Source organism: Pongo abelii, chromosome 2 (assembly GCF_028885655.2).
Source record: "Pongo abelii isolate AG06213 chromosome 2, NHGRI_mPonAbe1-v2.0_pri, whole genome shotgun sequence".
Lineage (NCBI taxonomy): Eukaryota > Metazoa > Chordata > Mammalia > Primates > Hominidae > Pongo > Pongo abelii.
Window position 1 is genome coordinate 120,792,618 of NC_085928.1, and position 25,635 is coordinate 120,818,252.

General features: G+C 38.6%; 1 protein-coding gene and 1 long non-coding RNA gene across 3 annotated transcripts in view; one reads left to right on the plus strand and one right to left on the minus strand.

Annotated features, from left to right (window-relative positions):
* Positions 1-22,930, minus strand: part of PDCD6IP (programmed cell death 6 interacting protein) — a 70,970-nt gene extending 48,040 nt beyond the window's left edge. Inside the window, 3 exon segments of one of the 2 annotated variants that reach the window (NM_001132133.1) lie at positions 7,209-7,278; positions 8,716-8,770; positions 21,902-22,215. In NM_001132133.1, the coding sequence (NP_001125605.1) occupies positions 7,209-7,278; positions 8,716-8,770; positions 21,902-22,110 (334 nt within the window). In that variant the 5' untranslated portion in view covers positions 22,111-22,215. 2 annotated transcript variants of the gene reach the window in all.
* Positions 22,550-25,166, plus strand: LOC134761018 (uncharacterized). Its single transcript, XR_010139220.1, has 2 exons — positions 22,550-22,677; positions 22,836-25,166. It is a non-coding gene; the product is annotated as an uncharacterized LOC134761018 (long non-coding RNA).
* The last annotated feature ends 469 nt before the right edge of the window (positions 25,167-25,635 follow it).

Here is a 25,635-nt window from a genome sequence, read left to right on the forward strand (position 1 = left end):
TTCAAGCAATCCTCCCACCTCGGCCTCCCAAAATGCTGGGATTACAAGCATGAGCCACCGCCCCCAGGCTGTGAAGTTATCATTTACTGGGCAGAGTTTGTTTTGTAAAGTGAAAAAGAGTTCTCGAGACGATGTTTGCACAATAATGTAAATGTACTTAATACCACTGAAGTGTACACTTAAAATGGTTAAGAAGGCATATTGTGTATATTGCATCGCAACTGAAAAATAACTTTCAAAAAAGAATCTACAATAGATCCCTATTACTCACAGAATTCAATCACTTTGGAATTCAAGATCTTGCATAATGTACAAGGCATTGACCACCAGGCAAAATAAGGCTCCTTACAAAAAACACTGAACAAACCAATCTAGGAGAATCAGAACAACACTACATTTGTATGTTTGTGCCACAGAGTAGTACCATAAAGTAAAGCCCTCCTTGTTATAGTACTTTGGTGGCCTCCTAGGTAATAAAGGCCAGTTTTCAACTTGCTTCCAAACCAGTTCTAGTCTCCTCATTCTAAACTAAAGCAGACATAAACACCAGCTACTCTAACCTACTTTATTAAACATATGGAAAATCTAAAATAACCAGGTTGTGAAAAAAGCCTGCAGCAAAATAAAGGAAGAGCAATGTGAACTGAAAAACTAAGCCCAAAATAAATAAAGACAATTCCAGTCATAAAAGATAATATTCCAAAGATCACAATTAGCATTCCTTAAAGAGATTCAAAGATGGCACATCCACAAAAGAAAAGGATTTTTTTAATTAATAAGAAAAAGCTCCTAAAAATTAAAAACTTGTTAAATTTTTTTCAAAAGTTTTAAGGGTGGAGGAAGGAAAAAAATTTTTTTTCAAGTTTTAAAATTAATATCTAGGCAATCTCTCAGAAAGAACATAAAGTCAAGAAAAAATATAAAAATTATGAGTGAACAACTCAGAACAACCAACATCTAATAAAATATTCCAAAGAAAGAGAGACAAAAGAGACAAGAAAATTATCAAAGAAATATAAGAAAACTTTCCAGAGCTTAAGGGAGATATAAGTGTTCAAACTAAAAGGGCCAAAAAGAAATGCCCTACACACGAATAAAATGAAATCCCATTAAGTCTTTTGAGATTTCTAAACATGAAAGATAAAGAGAAGACTGTAAAAATATTCCCAAGAGCAAAGAAACAGATCACTTATAAAATAACAAAAATCAGACTTTTCTTCAGTAACACTAGATACTAAAAGGCAACGGATTGGCCAGGTGCAGTGGCTCACGCCTGTAATCTCAGCACTTTGGGAGGCTGAGGCGGACAAATCACGAGGTCAAGAGAACAAGACCATTCTGGCCAACATGGTGAAACCCTGTCTCTTATTAAAAATACAAAAATTAGCTGGACGTGGTGGCATGCGCCTGTAGCCTCAGCTACTCAGGAGGCTGACGCAGGATAATCACTTGAACCTTGGAGGTGGAGGTTGCAGTGAGCCGAGATCGTGCCACTACACTCCAGCCTAGCGTCAGACTGAGACTCCCTATCAAAAAAAAAAAAAAAAAAAAAAAAAGGCAAGGGATCAATGCCTTCAAGTTCTGAATATAATTTTAATTAATTCAATAAATATATACATTAGGCCAGTGTGGCAGGAGAGAGCAAGGAACAAAATTAAATATCAGCCAGGCGTGGTGCCTCACACCTGTAATCCCAGCACTTTGGGAGGCCAAGGTGGGCGGAGCTCTTGAGGCCAGGAGTTCGAGACCAGCCTGGCCAACATGGTGAAACCCTGTCTCTACTAAAAATACAAAAATTCACCAGGCGTGGTGGTGCATGCCTGTAATCCCAGCTACTCAGGAGGCTGTGGCACGAGAATCACTTGAACCTCAGAGGCAGAGGTTGCTTTGAGCCAAGATCATGCCACTGCACTCCATCCACCCTGGGCAACAGAGCAAGACTGTTCTAAAAAAAAAAAAAAAAAAACAAGAATGAAATATATTCCAAACAAGAAATAAAAGTAAACTGTTTATATATCAGATACATATCTCAGTCTATTATGTTGCCCATAAATATTATCATATCAGACTGTAGTCTCTCCTTTTATTCTGACAATTTCTCATGTATAAGAGCTTTTATGAGATTTTACATATAAGAGCTATTTTATCTTTTTTTCCTTTATTTTCTTCTATCCATCTAAACTTAAACCAGGTTTTCAAAACAATATTTAATTTTCCTTTTTTCAAAGATGACTTTCTAAGTATTTAACTGTATTCTTGTTTCTTACTTGCTCTCTTTTAAGTTTTTCTTTTATCTTTTTTTTTGAGACAAGGTGTCACTCTGTCACCCAGGCTGAAGTACAGTGGCGTGATCATGGCTTACTGCAGCCTCAACCTCCCAGGCTCAAGCAATCCTCTCACCTCAACCCCCTAAACAGCTAGGACTACAAGCACACGCCACCATGTCTGGCTAATTTTTTTATTTTTTGTAGAGACAGAGTTTCATCTGTTCCCCAAGCTGGTCCTGTACTCCTGGGCTCAAGTGATCCGCCTGTCTCGGCCTTCCCAAGTACTGGGATTACAGGCACGAGCCACCACTTCCAGCCTCTAAGTTTTTCAAAATGAAAATAACAGCTTTCTAAAATTCAAACAATTTTTCCTAACTACAAAAAAAAATTTAAAATCACCCAAGATCTCATCTTCCAGAGTTAAGTAGAAATTATGTTTTGGTATCTCACAAATAACTACATAAACATTCACACACATAACTTTTCACAAAGTGGATACTATACCACACTCGAGTTGCCTGGAATGCACAACTCGAGGGAGGAGGAATTACTCTGGGTTCTGTATGAGGAGTGTCCCAAGGAGCCCAATTCAGGGGAACCTAGAGTTGTACAATGCAACAACTCTGAACTAAGGCAGGCCTTTTATTCAATATTCCATTGATATAACTTTACATATCAACAAATACATATATGCATTTTTATTCTTAGTATTCCAAAAGTACACAATATTCAAATGAATAAGTAGCCTTTTATTTAACGAAGACATTACTGAAGGACATTTAATTACCAATTTTTGCTACTAGAAATGCCTTGATGAACCACCTCCTGTTTATGATCTAATTTTTTGCTTCCCAGTTCTTCTGGATACTTGAGTTCATCACTCAAGTGTCTCCTAGTTCTCCTGCGATCTGCTCCTTATTCTCAGCCTACCAAATTTCTTAAGTCATAACAACACTAAAAATCCTTTTCTTCACCTTAGCTCCCTCTCAGAATGACGCTCCCTTTGTCCCCAAATCTTTAATGATCAGTAGATTTTTACTTTTACTTTACAAATCAGTAGATTTCCTGAAATGAGCAACCCACATTTACTGTTTCCATTCCCTCACCTCCCATTCACCCCTCAATCTGATGCTTCTTCAGGATACTCCAAGAGAAACTTCTCTCTGCTAAATCCAGTGACTTCTCCAACTTTACATGACTTGAGTTCTGCCACAATGACTCTGTCAAGGATGTTCCAGCCTGGACCTCGGATGATCATCAGAATTACCTGGAGATATTTTCTTTTTTTTTTTTTTTAGACGGAATCTCGCTCTGTCACCCAGGCTGGAGTGCAATGGCACAATCTCAGTTCACTGCAACCTCTGCCTCCCAGGTTCAAGTGAGTCTCCTGCCTCAGCCTCCTGAGTAGCTGGGATTACAAGGCGTGCACCACTACACCTGGCTAATTTTGTATTTTAGTAGAGACAGGATTTCACCATGTTGGTCAGGATAATCTCAAACTCCTGACCTCGTGATCTACCCGCCTCGGCCTCCCAAAATGCTGGGATTACAGGCGTGAGCCACCACGCCCGGCCACCCGGAGATATTTCCAAAGATACTAATTCCAGTGCCCTACTCCAAAACTTTCTCCTATCACATCTGGCACTCTGTATCTTCATCTTTAAAGATAAACCTTTAACATTTTTCCCAGGTAATACTAATACGCAGCCAGGTTTGGGAACCACTGGACCACATCACCTTTGAAACTCTTCTGGCATTCCTTCACATCTCTATTTTACCCTGGTTCCTGTAAGATATGAAAGCTTTTTCTCAACCTCATTCCCAGAACCTCTTCCTCTATTTCTCCTGAATGTTATATTACTTAGCTCTGACTTTGATACTTTTCTCAATTATCTGCCAGAAGGAATAAATTTATTATCACCTAATAATTGTTTCCAAATGTATATCTCTTTCTCTTCTGAGCTTTAAATCCTTTATTTCAAAATGCCAGAGAAATGTCTACCCAGACATAACACAGAAAAATCAGAGTCAACCTTTCTACTAAGAGGAATAAATATCCAACAGGTCAAACCAACTTATTAAATCTCAGAGTCAAGTCTCAACTCCTACTCTTCCTTCTGACTGGAAGTCAGCAAATTCAGTCAACTTCACCTCTGAAAAGTCTGAAATCCCTCTCTTCTGTGACTCACACACACTAGCTTGTCTAACCTCATCATCTCTCATCAGTCTCCTAACTGGTCTATTTCTCTCTAGTCCTGGGAGTTAGACCTTCTAGATTCACATCCCAGCTTCATTAAATCCTAACCATATGACTTCAGAAAATCACGTAATCTTTCTAAACCAGTCTGTTGAACTGGCAATAATAGTGCCTTTTCCTCATTAAGCTACTGGAGAATTCAGTAAGATTATTTATAAAGTCCCTTCCAGAGTACCTGGGTAAAATAAATGCCCAATAAACATGCACTATTATTATATAAGAGGGAAAAGTACAAAGTCAGGAGCATAATATTTGCAACTCTTCACAATCTGCTTTCTAATACCATCACCCTCCATAATCCCCAATTCAACCTATGGTTACAAGCCATAACAATAATTATTATTAAATTAACATTATATATAATATCTACTATAAAATATATATTTCCATTTCCTCACCTAAATATAAGTATAAACCTTATATAAGATATATAGATATATGTATGTATATGGTATGCACATACTATATAATACATATTATATATCTATATCTTATAAGGTATATAGTAAATACTATACCATATCTTAATGTATATGTATACTATAAAAAGGATATACCATAAGGCATATTATACATACTTATATATAATACATGTGTATATATACATATATTTCTTATATATTATATAAAATATACATGTGTATATAAAATATACATAGTATATGTGTATATAAAATATACATAGTATGTGTATATAAAATATACATAGTATATGTGTATATAAAATATACATAGTATATGTGTATATAAAATATACATAGTATATGTGTATATAAAATATACATAGTATATGTGTATATAAAATATACATAGTATATGTGTATATAAAATATACATATATGTGTATATAAATATACATATATGTGTATATAAAATATACATATATGTATATAAAATATACATATGTGTATATAAAATATACATATATGTGTATATAAAATATACATATATGTGTATATAAAATATACATATATGTGTATATAAAATATACATGTGTATATAAAATATACATATGTGTATATATAATATACATGTGTATATAAAATATACATATTATATGTGTATATAAAATATACATATTATCTGCGTATATATAATATACATATATGTGTATATATAATATACATATATGTATATGAATATATACATATAGTATACATATTATATATACTATACATACACATAAATGTATATATGTATGTATATATGTATACAAATATATATTATATATGTGTATATGTAAGTATATAGATATATGTATATAATATATATTATATATACTTACATATATACATATAATACACATTATATACACATATACATACATGCATATATGATACACATATGTGCGCATATGATACACATTATAGGTGCGCATATGATACACATTATAGGTGCGCATATGATACACATTATAGGTGCGCATATGATACACATTATAGGTGCGCATATGATACACATTATAGGTGCGCATATGATACACATTATAGGTGCGCATATGATACACATTATAGGTGCGCATATGATACACATTATAGGTGCGCATATGATACACATTATAGGTGCGCATATGATACACATTATAGGTGCGCATATGATACACATTATAGGTGCGCATATGATACACATTATAGGTGCGCATATGATACACATTATAGGTGCGCATATGATACACATTATAGGTGCACATATAATACATATATACATATAATACATATATCATATATACATTGTATATACATATATACATAAAATATACATATATCACATATACATTACAATGTTATATAATAATATAATTATTCATTACAGCTAATAAAGCACTGTTCTTAGGACTTTACATGTATTCACTCATTTAATCCACATAAGAATCCAATGGAATAGGCCAGGGGCTCACACCTGTAATTCCAGCACTTTGGGAGGCCGAGGCGGGTGGATCACCTGAGGTCGGGAGTTCGCGACCAGCCTGGCCAACATGGTGAAACCCCGTCTCTACTAAAAAAATTACCCGGGTGTGGTGGTGGGTGCTTGTAATCCCAGCTGAGGCAGGAGGATACGAGAATCACTTGAACCCAATAGGCAGAGGTTTCAGTGAGCCAAGATCGTGCCACTGCACTCCATCCTGGGCAACAAGAGCAAAACTCTGTCTCAAAAAAAATAATAATAATCCAATGAGATAAACAGTATTATCTCCATTTCACAGATAAGAAAATTAAGGCACAGAGAGGTTATCTTGCTGGAGCTGGTAGATCAAATGTCCTCACCCTTCTGACCTATGGTTATGATTTTGTATCTGTAATATTATTTTCTACAAATCCATCCTTCAAGGCCTAACTCAAACATTGTCTGCTTTCAAAAGGTAGAATTACTTTCTTCCTCATATATGCTTCCATGAGTTTGTTCATAGGCTGATATTACATATTACACTTTTAAATGATCAACTATCTTCCCAACAACTAAGTACATCGGTTTTATTCATTTTTATAACTAGGACAGTGCCTGGCAAGGCATGGGCTCTCTACAAATATTTCAAAATTGCATTAAAAGTTGAAGTTAAAAAGAGAATGAGATGTAAAAAACTTTAGTATTTACAAAGAGTCATTAGGATTAACAATCTTAAAAACTAAAAACAACGCAAAGTAGTTAGACCAATTTTCCTATCACTTTTATTAAAAATTACATACCCAGTTTTACAGAGCCTCCAAAAAGTGAACCTTTATCAAAAGCATCCTTCCAGGTAAATGTCAAGCAGATCTGGATAGAATGAAAGAAAACAGAAAATTATGTTACCTTCCTGAATCTCATTAAATATTAAGTCTTCTTTGAAGAAAAATCCACCATGAAAAAAAGGACAAAAGCACAAAATATTATCTCCTATAACCACCCAACTTCCTTTCCTTCTCCTTTTACATTGAAATTTTAAAAAAGTAAAATACTGGCACTGGGATATTTCAAATGGTCATTCTGCCTTGGTAATCATAAACACTATCTTATTCATCTTTATAAACACACAATGACTTTAACGGAACAAAATAAGTAGTAGATGCTTGTCAAATAAGCCAAGTGAAGAAAGGGAAATAAAAGTAAGTACTACAGGTTTCCTAGAAGATGAAATTAAAAACTATTCCATGATGACAAAAGTAGGAGAATGGTTATTTTGGGGGATGGGTTAATATTTTATTTATTTATCTCGGTGGTGGTTATACAGGCATATTCACTTTGTAAGATTCAAGCTATACCCATGATTTGTTCACTTTTCTGTATGCTACATGAATATTAAATGTTTACTTTATTAAAAAACTCTCTCTCTGCTCCTGAAATATGTATTATCACATACAAAGATTAGAAAGAAATAAACCTCATTTAAATTATTTATTGCAATCTAATACAAAAATTTCTAAATTCTTGATTAGGGAAATTTTCAAACATACAGAAAAACTAAAGAGAATAAAAAGAATGAACTCCAGTATATCCATCAGCAGCTTTAGTCTTTTGCCCTTCTTAGTTCATCTACCTCCCAACTTGCCCTGCCTCCAGCCACCTACACTTTTTTTCCAGGAATATTTTAAAGGAAATCTCAACATATAATTATTTCACCTGTAAAAACTTTAGTACAAGAATGTTTAAAGTACTTTTCTTATAACTATTTTAAAATTTAAAAGTATCACTAATTTTAAAATCTTTATCCAATCTCCAAAATAAAACTATAAGAAATTATCAGCATTTTCAACATCTAGCCTTTAAGGAGAAAATAAAGTTGACATTCATGTAATTAACATTTAATCAAAACAGCATTTGCAACTTTTACATGCAAATGTAACTTGTGCAAATAATTTTTAAAGCACATAAACTGAGACTAATAATTCCTGAATTGTGCAGTTTCCTTCCTAATTCTGAAAAAGTCAAAGGGAAGGACACGGCAGATTAATCAGTCAATAGATCCTACTGACATAAAATGAAGTCCAAAAAAACACAAACCATTGCTCTACATGAGCCCCAGAAGTGACTGAAGAATGACATGAACAGAATTCCAGGAGATTCTTTCCTCAGAAGCACATATATTCGCATCAGACAGACCTAAAAGCTCCTATTTTTATAACACTATCTCATAAAACTCTAACGACAGTGAAGATATTGGCAGAAGGAAATGGGTGCTATTACCATATAATTTTAACAGAATTAATGACTTACCTGATTTTCAGAAAATGGGAATTTGGGTTCAATAGAACAAATCTGATCATAATATCTAAAAAATAGAGCAGAATTAATAATTACCAGAGCTAAATATTACATGCATTTATGTAATTACAACTGGTTTAAAATGATACAAAAATTAATCATGCTTACTTTGAGCAGCTATTTTATATGAAAAAAAGTTTTTTAGTACGTAAACCAGAAGCTAAAAAATATATGCAGTGAAAAACTATGAACAAAAACTCATACCCACCACCACAGAAAAATATTTATCAACTGTTATTGGCTAAAAGCAAACATCTGCTCCGAAAACCAAAATATTTCTTAAAAATACTATTTCTTACTAAAATAAATAAGTTTGTATCCATTAGACAAATTAGTATCTCTGGTAAACTGCCAATTAAAAACAGGTTTACCAACTTTCAAATGTTTTGGGTAAGCCCATCTCTACCTCCAGCACTGCCACACAGCACATCAAAGCTACCACTGTCTTTCAGCTAGAAATCCAAAAGTTTCCTAGACAACCTCTCCATCTCCTTTCTCATTCTTTCCAACCTGTTTTCTGCATAGCACCCAGAATGATCACAAAATATAAAGCAGTCTTCCCCCCATCAGCGTGAGCTGTCAATCAGCAAGTCTGGCAGGGAAAGGAGGAGAAAGGGGTCAGGCCAAGCTTTCTAACTGGCCTCTAAGCTTTCCTCCTTTCCCTTTTCCCTTATACTTCCCCCACCCCTTCATCAGGGGTATTTTTGTAATGATTATTTCTGGGGGCAAATTTTCAGCAGGAGTGGGCAACATATCTGAGACCAAGTTTTGGCTGGCATGGCTATGAGTTTGGTTATAAACAGGAAAAACTACGCAATTAAGTAAATACATTGAAGATAATGGAAGCCAAGTTTCTCAAGGTCAGAGATACAAATACCTGAAAGGGCCAGGCACAGCGGATCACACCTGTAATCCTAGCACTCTGGGAGGCTGAGGCGGGTGGATCACTTGAGCCCAGAGTTCGAGACCAGCCTAGGCAACACAACGAAACCCGGTCTCTACTAAATATACAAACATTAGCCAGGCATGGTGGCGCACACCTGTGGTCCCAGCTACTCATGAGGCTGAGGTGGGAGGATCACTTGATCTAGAGGTCTTGGCTGCAGTGGGCCAAGATGACGCCAACTGTACTCCAGCCTGGGCAAGACTCTGTCTCAAAAAAAAAAAATCCACAAATATGAGAAGGCAGAAGGTTAGAATAACTCCACAGTTTTAAACTGGAACTGGAGATATCAATGTGAACTTTTTTTGTTTGTTTACAGACAGGGTATCATTCTGTTGCCCAGGCTGCAGTACAGTAGCGCAATCACAGTACATGGTAACCTTGAACTCCCAGGCTCAAGCAATCTGCCCACTTCAGTCCCTGAGATGCCAGGACTACAGGTGCACGTCACCACACCCAGCTAGTTTTTCAACTCATTTTTTAAAGGTAGCAGAGAGAAATAAAAACAAGTATAAATATATAAGTATGTATTTCCTACATGTATATGCTAAGAGGGCCTATAAGCAGTAACACTTCACAGTAGCAATAAGCACACCTACTGCCCAGATAATCTTTTGCATTAAAAGGAGCCAAGTGTTCCTTAGAGAAACGGCTGACTCAAGGGCTGAGACTGAAAAAATTCAATATTCAAGCCTAAAACATCTTGCTATGCCAGAAAGTTAAGGAAGTACTCAAAAAATGATGAGGACATGTCAAAAGGGCACAGGAGGTAGCTTTAAGGGGCTCCCAATGGCTAAGCATTGAACCAATCTAAATAAAATAACAGTAAAAAATAACAACCCATTGAGGAAAAGAACACCATTCTGAAGTAAATAAACAGGTGAATAGGGAAAACTCTATCCTACGGTACCATAGTCTAGATGAAATTAGAAAAATTACCATTTGGTACCTTTCAGAGTATAATATCTAATTCTGGTAAGATTCATCAATAAATGATAAAATAATGAAAAGTGTGTAATGAAACAGGATATTATATAGTCCCAAAGTATCTCCCCACAAAATATTTACTAATTAGTACAACATGCTTATTAACTGTAAAATCAAGAAACCTGGCAAACACCATCTTAACCAAGAGATAAAAATAAACATTACCACTACAGAACAAATCCACATCTTATTTTTCCTGATATGCACTAGAAAGAACACAGCATCACTTCGCTGGTACTCCTATGCAAAAATGCAGAAATCACAAGAAAATGAGACAAGCCTTTATTGAGGAAAATTCTAAAAAGTAATTAGCCTGTACTCTTCAAAAATGCCAAGGTCATGAAAGACGAGAAAAACTGAAGAACTGGTCCAGATTGAAGGAGATTAAAGAGACATAACAATTAAATGTACTGCATGATTCTAGATTAGATCCTGAACCTGTAAATAATATTGGGAAAATCAGCAATATTTGAATGAATTCTACCGATTAAATGGTAATAATGAATCAATGCCAACTTCCTGACTTTGAAAGTTGTACTATGGTTATATAGGAGAATATCTTTGTACTCAGGAAATAAACTCTGAAGTATTAAGTACTGAAACCCTTTGGTGGATTCCCATTATACTTAAAATTACATCCAAAAATGTTGAAGGTCTTACAGGATATGGCTATCATCCAACTCTCCAGCCTCATCTCAGGATATTCACTATACATTCTAGTCACTAAATTATATGATCTCCTTGCTCAGGGCCTTCACTCTTTTTATCACCATTTCTCACTTTTGTCTAGGCTGACACTGTTATCAAAGAAAGTTCTCCTCATTCATTCATTCAACAAATATATACTAAGAGCTTACTATGCACCAAACATAGTTTTAGGACATTAAGAATTTAGCAGTAAACATCTAAAAATCTGTGCTCTTGTGAAGCTTTTAGAGGGGAAGACAAAAAAGCAAAAATATTATATAGAAGACAGTGGTAAGTGCCATGGAGAATAAAGAGACAAAAGGAGTAAAGTGAATATATGAGGAGAGGTAAGAAGGTTGTCGTTTTAAATAACATGGTCATTTGACTACGTGAAAAAAAGTTTTAACCTTAAAACAGCATGACCATAAAAGGCATGAAAAAGGTGATGAGGTGAGCCAAGCAGATATCTGAGAATTTCCAATCTAGGGAAAATCAAGTGCCAATACCCTGGGACAAGAGGGTACTTAAGAATGTATCTGGCATGGCAAGGAGACCAATATGGTCATAGAGTGAGCAAGGGAGAAAATATTAAGTGATGAAGTCAAAGAAGTAATGATGCCTTGAGTGCAACTGCAAGACTTCTGAGTTTTACTATATAGTGTAAGAAGGTGAATCATCAAAAGGTTTGGACAAAACAGCAACATGACTTATTTTCATACAGTCACCATGACTGTTGTGTAGAAAACTGACCGCAGGTGTGCACAAGCAGAAGTAGAGAGATCAGTTAGGAAGCTACCGTAGTAATCCAGTCAAGAGATGATGCTAGCACGGATCAATGGAGTCCACGGTGGCAGCAGAAGTGATAAAGTTAATCTAGGCCAGGCGCTGTGGCTCATGCCTGTAATCCCAACACTTTGGGAGGCTGAGGTAGGAGGATCACCTGAGCCTAGGAGTTTGAGACCACCCTGGGCAACATAGTGAGACCTCATCTCTACACAGACATACACACGTCAGCCAGGTGTGGTGGTGGGCCTACAGTCCCAAAGGGACTATGCAGGGGGATAAGGTGGGAGGATCACTTGAGACCAGGAGGTCAAGGCTGGAGTGAGCTGTGCTCCCACCACTGTACTCCACGATGGGACATGGCATGAAATCTTGTCTCAAAAAAATACAGTCAATATAACCCCTTTTTAAAATTAGTTGCTCCTCCATGTATAATCTCTCAGGTCCCTGAACATTTCCTTCATAGGATTTAACACAATTTGTGATATATTATTTGTGGGATTATGTTTATTGTCTTTTCTCTCAAAGGATTCTAAATTCCATGAAAGCAAAGACTAGATCTATTTGCTCTCTGTTTTGTTGCTAGCCCCAAGCAAATCAATCGGTAAAATGCAAAGTTTTCTTCTGTCTCTGAAAAATAAAACCTAAAATTCTGGTTTGTGAATGAACAGGAGCTATCAAAGAACAAGCCCATAAGAAGGGAACAGCAAGTGCTAAAGGTCTGAGGCAACCACGCCTAAAGGTGTGCTTGGCACAGCAAGGAGGCCAATATGGCTATAAATGCCAGGACTGGCAAACTTTTTCTGAACAGTGATATTCTAGACTCTGCTGGGAAAAAGGCTAAATCAAGAGGAAACTACTCTTATATAACAAGAGGAAAAACCTCTGCCCTGTCCTGTACCTTTTTTGCCTAGGTTGGGCCATCCCAAAATTGTGGCACACAGCTGCCCAGGTGCCATCCTGGAGACATTCTCCAAAGAAAAAGTACCTGTCTCATGGAGAGGAGTCATGGGGAGACAGGAGGAGTGATCAACATGGTTAGTTTTACTCTGCCCCAATGAGACCAAAATTCTCAGGGAGGGTCTACTGTGGGCACCTGCTCCAGCTGGCTGGAGGTGAGATAATTTGCTGAGTCACCAATTTCCAGACTGAGATTCTACCGTTTAGTGCCAAGCCAATGCCAAGCAGAATATTCACTCTCGTGTAGGCAGCACCAAAGTAAGCCTGGGCAGCAATAAAGCATGGCCACTGGCCAGGGTGACAGGAGCTAGAAGCAAAGGGGAGAATGGAACAGAGGCAAACAGCTAAGCTAGTTCTCCAACACTCACAATGCTAACCCACTGGAGTGGTGCCCATAGGCCATACAAAAACAGGCAGCTGAGCAGGCCTTATTTTGCTGACCCTTGCTATAAAGTAAACAAGGAAGGGAGTAGTAGGAAATGAGGTTACTTCCTCTGCAAATGGGTGAGGAAAAGAAGAATGGCTAAACTGAATGCACTAAAATTTTTATACCCATTCTCTTCACCCCAAAGTTTTTGAGGCCAACTAACAAAACCTGAGCTGTATGGGGGGAACAGGGCATTTATATCCTGTATTTGAATGATTAGAAGCCATGTGATGAAATCCTCAAAGTAAAATGGCTATCTTAGGACAGATTATAGAAGTTGAAATAAAAGTACAACAGGAGGGCAATCACTGGAAATCAACAATGTCTGATCAGTATGGAGAAAACCCCAACAAAATGAGAGAGATCAACAAATGCTTTACAAAAGAAAGCAGCCATTGCTAACTGCAGTTACCACGAGCAAAATCTGTTCCAGGAGATCCAACTACCATAAGCTACTCCTTCAATATAATTCCACAAGGTATTATCCCTCATAGTTCAGCCCAGATCACAAGTATCAAAGTTCTCTAGATAGGGAATCCACAGAAACAAGAGAATCTACCACACCCTTCTCTTTAACAATTAAGTACACTTTACTATAGCAGCAGACTCTAGCCTAGGATGTATCTCTAACAAAGTAGACCTAGGCTGCAAGTTTTGTACAAGTAGGCACAGGGAAAGCCAGTATGCTAAGCCAGGGAGTTGGCAAAAACTAGCACACTGTGGAAAATAATGGTGCAAAAAAATTGGTGTCTTTATAGATTCTATTTTAGAAATAAGCGAATTTTTTTAACCAAAACTATAAAATCCCAAATATATTTAAAAGGTATAATGTCACAGTCTTTCAGGTCAGATAGCCCTGAGTTTGAATCCCAACTCTTAGCTATGTGATCATGAAAAAATTATTCAATCTCTCTGAACCTTTCCTAAAGAGTAATAATACCTCCTTTAAGCATGAGGAATAAATGGTACTGTATATCAAGTGCTTAAAATAGTGCCTGGACACACAGAAGTACATGTATGACAAATGGTAGTTATAGATTATTGTTTTGCAACTATGGAGAAGTACTTATATACGTTCTCCAGTATTTTATAAAACTCAACCACTTTGGCACAAATATATAATAACTCAACTTAAAAATCTCATGGGGAAAAAGAAACTAGGAAATAAATACATTTCTTTGAAATACCACAAATAGGTACAGGACAAATTCCCATTAGAAATTCTAGTTTAGGCCAGGCACGGTGGCACACACCTGTAATCCCAGCACTTTGGGAGGTCGAGACAGGCGGATCACAAGGTCAGGAGATCGACACCATCCTGGCTAACACGGTGAAATCCCGTCTCTACTAAAAACACAAAAAAATTAGCCGGGCGTAGTGGTGGGCGCCTGCAATATGAGCTACATGGTAGGCTGAGACAGGAGAACGGCGTGAACCCGGGAGGTGGAGCTTGCAGTGAGCCAAGAAAGCGCCACTGCACTCCAGCCTGGGCGACTGAGTGAGACTCCATCTCAAAAAAAAAAAAAAGAAATTCTAGTTAAAAAAAAAAAAAAAAATTGGCCAGGTATGGTGGCTTACACCTGTAATCCCAGCACTTGGGAGGCCAAGACAGGAGGACTGCTTGAGTTCAAGAGTTCAAGACCAGCCCGGGCAACACAGCAAGACCTCCTCTCTACTAAAAATTTAATAATTAGCCAGGTATGGTGGTATGCACCCACTTGGGAGGCTGAAGTAGGATTGCTTGAGCCCAGGAGATCGAGGCTGCAGTAGGCTATTGTGGCACCACTGTACTCCAGCCTGGGCAGCTGAGCAACTCAGCCAAGGCCCTGTCTTAAAAAAACAAAAATGTTAAAATTTTTAAATAAAGATTAAATTCTATATTTAATTTTTAAAAAGGAAAAAAAAATTTTTTTTTTTTTTTTTGAGACAGAGTCTCACTCTGTCGCCCAGGCTACAGTGTAGTGGTGTGATCTCGGCTCACTGCAACCTCCACCTTCCGGGTTCAAGCAATTCTCTGCCTCAGCCTCCCAAGCAGCTGCGATTACAGGCACCCACCACCACGACTGGCTAATTTTTTGTATTTTTAGTAGAGACAGGGTTTCACCATTTTGGCCAGGCTGATCTCGAACTCCTGACCTCATGATCCACCCGCCTCAGCCTCCCAAAGTGCTGGGATTACAGGCATGAGCCACCGCACCCGGCTGGAAAAGAATTTTTTAATTTAAAGGGAAGGTGTGGGGATCAAGAACAACCAATCCACATGGCCAAAATAATACTGCAATGCTAATTCACACAATTCACACAACGCTATTCAGCTGCAATCTGTATTTATGGATGTGCAACTCCAGACCACCAACTAGAGGATGAAACAAGAGAATCAGAAGAGCTAGGCCAGAGATATTGGCTGGAGTTCATAGATTCTTTGTGAACTTTATTTTCACACTTCTTTCTTCACCCAATTTAACACATGAAAAATCATTAATCAAGCACTACTGCAGCAGAGAGTATGGCAAAAAGTAAATAGCTGGGGAATCAAGAGGTCAGGATCTTAGTCCAGTTCTGCCATAAAGATAGCTGTGTGGGCTTAAACCTCCTGTGTAAAGTACCTCAGAAGATTCTTCTTACAGATACACAGAATGATGATAGTCCTGATAAGCTATTTACTAAACATCAGAAAAGTCAAAACACAGAAAAACAAATCAGATTTTAAATCTTCCCGTATGTTTATTCATCTATGCGGAATAAAATTACGGAGCCAAAAAGTTCTGCCAATTACAGATATTCCTTGAGACCAGGGACCAAGTATATCTTTATATCCTCCACATTGTCTCCTACAGTATGGTTCGCACAGACTCTCCATTAGTATTTGGTTAACAAATTATAGCAATGTCATTGTGCTAATATTACCTCAATATTGAGACAGCCAGGTAGGAGGGGGTCCCTGGAGAAACTCCAACCAGCCTGTTCACTAAGGTGGAGCCTTGGGAAGTTCCATAGGGAGGAACCTGGCCCCTCCTCTTCCTGTGTGGAACCTGAGATTCAAGCTGCGGGTGGGACATGCTCTAACTGGGACTCTAGCCTTGTGAGAGTTCCTGTTTCCCCCTTTTCTTCCCTTTCACCCAATAAAACCCTGCTTTACTCACCCTTCAAACCGTCTGCAAGCCTAAATTTTCACGGCCATGAGACAAGGAAAAGTTCTGCAAAGAGTATGTTCACCACCAAACCAACAATGAGAATCCAAACAACAGTTGTGAAGTATAACAGAACATTTTCTTTACTGATCTATAAAGCACTACCATGTAGAAAATATTTCAGAAATTAAAAGAGTATTCCATCAACTTCATTTTACAAATGAAAAAGACAGTAGGATGCAACCAATACAGACTGAGAAAAAAATACACAGTCCTAAAATATATTAGAAAAACCAAAAAGATGGAAAACTAACCAATCAATACAAAAAGATAGAAAAAGGGAACAAAGACCATTTTTTTAAAAAATGAATGACAAAGGCAAAAAACCAACCAAAAAGCCTTGGTTTTAAACAAAGAAAAGGTGGCTCCAAACCTTTGGCAAATCTGAGAGAGGAAAATCACACATAACACATGCACAACATTAGGAATAAGAAAAAAAATCTTAACTACAGATTATGAGATGACAACATTTTGGGAGAACTTCCATGTGACAAAAGATAGAATAAACACAGTTGAGAGACAAGAAACAGATTGGAAGATTTTTGCAACATACCTAATGAAAAAAGTATAAATATCCAGAAAATGCAACAACTCCTACAAATTAGTAAGGAAAAAACAACTCAATAGAAAATGGGCAAAAGAAAAGAACAAGCAATCACAGAAAAAGAAACAAAGTGGCCAGTAAACAAAAACTGTTCAACCTCAGCAAAATAAGAGGAATGCAAACTAAAGGTACTATCTCTCACCCATCAGTTTAGCAAAAAGCAATAAATTAAATTATTAATCAGTAAGTATTAGCAAGGATATGGAGGAATAAAGTACTCCCATATACCTGCTGATGAGAATGTAAATTGTTACAAGCACTGTGGAGAGCTGAAAATGCAAACAAGTTCCTCTTACAGTTAAACAAATAAATCTGAATAAACACCCTTCTTTGCTCCTCATCAAAACCCACTAAAACAAGAATTTAAAAATGTAAAGATGTACATGAACATGGACAAAAAGAATGGGAAACGGCACACAGGATATAAGAGGTTTCAACAAAATTTACTAAAAGGTGAAAAGTGAATGAAAAAGAGAAAGCCAAAATCTAACTGGCTAAGAGGGAAGGGAGCCAAAGCAGAAGCCAACTCATGCCAGAGAAGCCAGAAAAGGATCTGAATTAAGAAACATGAGGTACCTCTGAAGATAGTTCAATGTGAGGCTGGAATGAGAAGGTATGGTTGAAAATCCTTCAAAGAAAACTTCAGGCTCCCAGATCCCCTACTCTGAAGGTAGGTTCACTCTCAGAAAAATGTCAGATTGGCCGGGCGCAGTGGCTCACACCTGTAATCCCAGCACTTTGGGAGGCCAAGGCAGGTGGATCACCCGAGGTCAGGAGTTCGAGACCAGCCTGACCAACATGGAGAAACCCCGTCTCTACTAAAAATACAAAATTAGCCAGGCAGAGTGGTTCATGCCTGTAAATCCCAGCTACTCAGGAGGCTGAGGCAGGAGAATCGCTTGAACTCGGGAGGCGGAGATTGTGGTGAGCCGAGATCATGCCATTGCACTCCAGCCTCGGCAACAAGAGCAAAACTCCACCTCAAAAAAAAAAAAAAAAGAAAAAAGAAAAAAATGTCAGAGATATCAAATACAACTAAGGTGGAGATCAAGCACTGCTAAGTGGGGTAGGGAATGCTAATTGACTACATCATTACCAGTCTATCCTATTCCTTATTAACAAAACTGTGTACCTTTAGCCGAGTATACATCTGCTCATAATGAAAATTCCTTTTCCTAGCATCCTGTGAGAAGGACACACAAAATGGCCGGTAACATAAAGGCAGCGTGTTGTGGAACAGTTGCCAGGAAACACCCTAAAGGGTGAGCCCCATGCCTTTCTCCATCCTACTACCTGGAACTTGGATATGATTGCAACCTGGACGTGAGAACAATATTCTAGGTTTCAAACTGCAGAAAGCTGAAAGGAATCTGAGCCCCAATTAACTCCACAGAACCACTACAGCAGCCCTGGGCTACCAGAACTACCTACCTACCAACTTTTTACAAAATAAAATCTTAACTCAGATAATTTGGGATCTACCACATAGAAATGAACCTAACCCTAATGCAGGTGTCATAATAAAAATAGATGTACCTGATAGACTGCATACATGATTGTTAAGATTCCCAACCTCCATTCCCCAGGATAAAATTTAGAAAGCTGATAAGCAGACTTTTTCATGGAAGACTAGAAGCTTTCTCTCTAAAGAAACTGATCACCACATAAGAAATTACACAATGCTGGTAACTGGTATATCTGGAGCTTCAAATAAAATACAAAATAAAAAATAAAAAACCAGCACGGTTCCCATTTGATCACCCTAGGTCACCATTTACCAAGGTCTAATCAATTTTTAGTAAAAGCCACTTTATAAAGGAAGAAGTATCATATAAAAAGGTTTTTTGTTGTTGTTGTTTTGTTTTGTTTTGAGACAGGGTCTCAGTATGTAGTTCAGGCTGGTCTCCAACTCCTGGGCTCTAGTGATCCTTCTGCCTCAGCTGGAATTATGAGTGCATGCTACCACACCCAGAACAAATGAGTTTTAAGTACTCATTCTCATTATTATAATATGCATAAATGTATATTTTAGGAAATTTTAATAGAACACCTACAAGTTAGTAATAAAACAAGTCTATCACTGGAGCAATATATGGAGCTGCACATCAGGACTTATCAAGCTGGCTTCAATTATTTAGGAATTAGTTTAAACTCTCTTTTTCAAAGTTCATTAGTTTAAAAGTTCATTAAGTTAAAAAATTAATGTTAAGTTTACACAATTATCCAAACATAATTATTAAAAATAAGATATTCTGCCGGATTTGAATGAACATCACACAACTGATCCACATCTAATTTTACAGCATATATACCTACGAAACTTTTGTACCTACCTCCATTATAAACTTTAGTAATATCTCCAAGCTTCCCCTAACCCCTCTAGAAGACCAAAAAGTGAAAATACTTAATATTTGTTGAATTAATGTGGCAGGAGGGGATTATACAGAGGTGACCAAAGAAACATGGTCAGTTTCAAAGAGACTAACTATATCTACAACAGGTCCACTACCTAGGAACAGTTCACACATTTAAGTCTGGTAAAAAGAATAAAGGAAGGAACAAATGAATTAAGTTTTAAAATTGACAGGAGAACCGTATCCAAACCATTATCCACCAACCTCCCATGTCTGTTAGCTTAAAACCCATGCACCAAGTGCTTCTGAAGACCCCAAATCTGAGGGGTGGAACCAAATTTGATATATTCAACAAGATTTTTATCACAGGGTTCATTATACCACGACTATGTTTTCTTAATACTACTAACGGAAAATCCTCACTGAATGCTATTCATGCCTACATAAAAATTACCTTGAAATTGTTTAATTATGTTAATTCTAAAGAATGGCTAAGTATTTCTAGGTTAACTTTAAAAAAAAATGCTTATGCTATTAGACTAATGATCCTTGCAGCCCAACAGTTCTAGCTCTAAAATTTGACACCAAGGGGTCTTAATTCCTCTGAGCAATCTATTCAATACCCCTTCCTTCGGAGAACCAACCCTTCCCCAGTCCGGACTCATCTTGCTTTGATCCATGGGGTAAGGAGAAATTAAACCGGTTGGATGACTCAGATAAGGGCAACTAACTTAGCCCATTTCCCACCATCATAAATGGGTGCAAACAAACCCAGGAGCCTCCCCTGGACTTCCACCAGAGCTAAGGAGAAAAGCACTCTCTTCTATAAGATACTGAGTGTTGTGGACGATTGTTATTACACTACAGCCATCCCTCCCAATACATGAACAAAGCTTTCGAAGGAAGCATCATGGAGGCAAGACGATCTCCAGTGCTACCTAAAGCTAAGGAAGGAATATCCCTAGACTTTTCAGTTAGCAGAGTAAGTCTTACTTTTCTTTTTTTTTTTTTTTTTTTTTTGAGATGGAGTCTCCCTCTGTCGCCCAGGCTGGAGTGCAGTGGCACGATCTCGGCTCACTGCAAGCTCCGTCTCCCGGGTTCACACCATTCTCCTGCCTCAGCCTCCCCCGAGTAGCTGTAACTATAGGCGCCCGCCACCACGCTCGGCTAATTTTTTGTATGTTTAGTAGAGACGGGGTTTCACCGTGCTAGCCAGGATGGTGTCGATCTCCTGACCTCGTGATCCGCCCGCCTCGGCCTCCCAAAGTGCTGGGATTACAGGCGTGAGCCACCGCGCCCGGCAGAATAAGTCTTTTCTTAGTTCAAGTTAGTTTAGCCTGGGTTTCTGCTACTTGGATTGGAATACAATTGTGATTCTCCTATGAAACAAGTAGAATATACCATACAGAGAAAACGAGATTAACAAGGTAGGCAAAAGAAATTTTTAACTATAAAATCGTACAAAAATGTTCTTATAACTATTAAGTATCATGAAAGGAACCCTCATTAAATCAGCATGGGCTAAATAAGCGTTTGCTAAAATAACAAATTTACTCTACTGTGTATATACCTGCTTGTGAACAAACTGCTTTTAAACAACCTACCTTGAACGGTTCTATTATGTAACTAGAGTTTTATTTCAAATAGTTGTAGCTCCTAACTTTCAGAATTCTCCATCTATCATTTGATTATTTTGAACTGAGGAAGACGATCCATTTCATGTGGACAATGTGATGAGCTGATCAGACATTTGGTCCAGTGTTCCAATTCCCCCACTTCCCCCACTTCCTTCAAGCCACTACTATTATGAAATCTAAACGTGGCCCAAGAAAGACAGTGATGGAAAAATGGGGGGAAAGGGGAAGCTTCAGTTAGAGACCCAAAAAAGTGAAAACTAGTTCTAAGTAAATGTGGCAAAAGAGATCAGTACATGGCAGACTGCTGCTCCCAGGTATCTGATCCACGGAGCCCTCACCGACCAAGGCTGGAGCAGGCGTGCAGGCAGGACAAGCGGGCAGTCACAGCGGGCCTGCAGGGCGGGTCCTGCTCACCAGCAAAGAATGCAGACCACACCTACGCGCCTGGCCTACCGGACAGGGCGGCTCGGCCCAGGTTACAGGATTGAGGGAAGCGGGGAGACAGGAAGAGGGGCGGCGAGGGACGGCTGGCAGACAACCTACCCACTCCCAGCCCCGCGCCCACCTCAGGAGCGTCTCGAGCGCGCCCTCGTGCTTGTCCAGCGGGCGACCGACTGCGGCGCGGCGCAGCTTGCTGAGCTCCTCCGCCGCGCGGCAGTACTGGGCCTGCTCTTCCCCGCCGCTCGGGTAAGTCTGCTGGATGAACTTCACCAGCGGCTTGGCCAGGTCCACCTCTGAGGTCTTTTTCAGCTGCACCGAGATGAATGTCGCCATGATCAGCGCCTCTGCCGCCGTTCGGGCCAAACAGACCGCGGACAGCTTACCAGGGCAGAGGAGAGAGAGGTACCGGGCTGGCGGACTGGCGGACTGACTGGCTGACGGACTTGCGCTCCGCCTGCGTTCCGGGTCCGGCAACTTCCGGGAGCTCCAGCGCAGGCGCACTGGATGCAGGGTCCTTAAGCTGTCCGCGGTCACGTGAAGGTGTCGCGACGGCGACGCCCACATGGACCGAGTTTACCCTGTACTATGCTGCAAAATATTACTTTCTCCCCATCTGGAATTATTCCCTTCCACCTTCCTGCCGCAGTGATGTACTGAGCACTTTCACGTAAGAGTATTCCTCCACTCGAACAACCCCTTGGAGAAGTACTGCTGTCACTGCCACCTGCGAGAGTTTGCGGCTACCTCCCCAAGAGGCAGTCCCAGGGTTATTGTGACCTATGATGTTTATTCAACTACTGTTGACGGGCTGCTGTGCACAGGTACGGAGTGCACAGGGAACCTAGTAGGCAAGACCCCTGCCATCGTGCAGCTTACTCTCAGGTTCACACAGACCTTAAGGTAAACGGAAAAAGTATCAGGAAAAAAAACAGGGTGCTTGCGATTTAGGAGATGTTAAGACCGCTTGGAGGACCCCAATTTAAATAAGATAAAGAAAGTAGGTTTTCTCCGAGTAGGTGAACTGAAAATGAACTGTGTCTGTGGTTGCTGTTTTGTAGAAAGAACAAAATTTTAAATAAATTAAAAACGACACCTGTAATTTGAGAAGATGCTTGATATCAGAAAAGGAGAAGAGTGGAGAGGGGTGGATTGGCAAAGGAGAGCCTCCAAACCAAAAGCCTGCGTGCAGAGGCCCTAGGAGGCAAGTACTTACCATGTTTCGGGACTAGAAACGAAACATGTGACAAGACCTTTAAAAACAAATAGAATGGGATGGAATAAAGCTGGATGAGTAAGCAGGCATCAAATCGTTCAGAACCTTGTAGTCCAAGTTGAAGAATTTGTTTAGTATTGTATAATAAATGCAGAGGAAGCTATACACTTACAATTTACATTTTTTAAAGGCCACGTTGTAGCTCAATCGGATAGTTTGTCTTTTGATGGGATGTAGTATACAGTATCATCATGGTATATTCCAGGCAAAAATATTTAACTTGAATCTGTCAAGCCTTTGCATCTAACACAGTTTATAAAAAATACAACTGATAGATGAACAAACTAAATGATGCCAGAGGAAGTAACTAGACAGATCCAGAAGGTGAAACATTCTGCAGGATAACTGGCCCATCTCTTCAACAATTTGTCATGATAAAAGCAACTGCTTTATGAAAAGAAATTTAAGGGACATAACAGTTTGAATTGGATCCTGGTTTGAACAGACTGTCTATAAAATGCATTTTCAGGACCATTAAAGAAATATGAATGTAGATGGACTGAGTATTGGATAAAATAGAATTGTATTGCCATGGAAAAGATCATTAACTGAAAAGAGCAAGTCACGAAATAGTATGTTACAGCGTCTCATTTTGGTTTAAAAATGCACATATATGTATTTATGTACAACGAAAAAAATAGTGGGCTTATACCCTAAGGTGTTAGTATTGGTAATCTTTGGAAGTGGAAATGTGTATTTTTTTCTTTGTGTTTGCCTATCTTTTTCATTGTAACTTTTGCAGCACATAGACTACTTTCATTATAGTAAAAGTTTATTTTACCACAATTTTTTTTTTTTTGGAAAGAGTCTCACTCTGTCACCCAGGCTGGAGTGCAGTGGCACAATCTCAGCCCACTGCAACCTCCACCTCCCAGGTTCAAGCTATTCTCCTGCCTCAGCCTCCTGAGTAGCTGGGACTACAGGTGCATGCCACATGCCTGGCTAATTTTTGTATTTTTAATAGAGACTGGATTTTGCGATGTTGGCCCGGCTGGTCTGGAACTCCTGGCCTCAAGTGATCCACCCGCTTCAACCTCCCAAAGTGCTGGGATTATAGGCGTGAGCCACTGCACCCGGCCTATTTTACCACAATTTATAAAAAATTTTGTTTATTTTAATTAAACTATTCTATGTTAAAATAAGTAGCCACCCTTGGCTGATGCATAAAGAAAACATTAGAGGAAGGAAAGAATGGAAGCAAGGAGGCAAATCATGAGACCATTTCAGAAATCAAGATGAAATCAGGAAAGCTAACATTAGCAAGAGTGAACCAAACTGATAATATCTTTGAGTTTAAAACTGAAGCATTTACCAATGAACTGCATAGGAAAGTAAAGAAAAGAGAGTGGTCAAGATAGATCCTGGTTTTGGGGCCTGAACATCTGAGTGGTTAGTAGAATCATTACCAGTTGATAACCCATGGAAGAGGGTGGGGGATGGGTGGTGTCTTGTAGGTTGGTTGACAGGACTGACCCATTGGGAAGATAATGAAGAAGCAAAGTATATGAAAAGAGGAGGAGAAAGGGTAACCAGAGGAGGGAGGATACAAAGGTAGTGATTAGCCATCAGAAAGATGAGGGACATGACATTTGTTGATGCAGACGTCTGGGAAAAGAAAGTTAACATAGATGTGGTTAGTTTTGTGGCATTGACCAAAGGAAGATGAAGGTGATACTATCTGATGCTTGGAATGAAAACCAAACTCCCTGCCACAACATGATGATCTTTCTCTGCAACTTCATATTTTGCCTCTTGTTCCTCATTTGTTACCACTGAGTCACAATGGTCTTTTTAGTTTCTCAAACTCACCAAGATCTTTCTTGCCTCATGTGACCTAGAATGTTTTCTCCCTTTCTTCATATCTCAGTTAAAAGCTCTCCTCTCCTCATCATCATACTATCTAAAGTAGATTCCCTCCCTTGTTAACCTCTAGCGCAGCCATTATTTCCTTCATAACACTTATCCTAACTTGCAAGTATTTTGTTTGTTGATTTAATTTTTATCTGACTTCACCACTAGAATGTAAGCTCCATGAGGGCAAAAATTGTGTGTTTTGTATACTGATGCATCTCTAGCACTTGGTATAGCAGGCACTCAATAAATATTGTTAAATACATTTCACCCTTATAAAATATATATATATATATAATATATATTCTCTACTTCCAAAGTAACACACTTTCACCAACAACAAGCACTCCAGCTAATTAGGCAATAGGCCAATAAGCAAAGAATGATGGCATATTAGTCAAGATTGGCTAGCTTATGCTCTGACAATAAACAATTTCAAAATCTCAGTTTCAATTTTAAACTCAAAGATACTAATAAACATTTGTTCTTTGCTCACACAAAGTCTAATATGGAACAGGCTTAGAGTTGTCCTCCAACCAGTGTCTGAGCAATCCAGACCACTTTGATCTTGTAACTCTGCCATCCCAACATGAGATTCCACTTTCACTGCAGAAGAGGGAATCTATAGCATCATGCAGCAGCTTGTCACTACCTCAGCCCTCCCACTTCCACTTGCATTTCACTAGCTAGAACCTTTCACATGGCTCCACCAAACTGCAATGGGACTGGGAAGG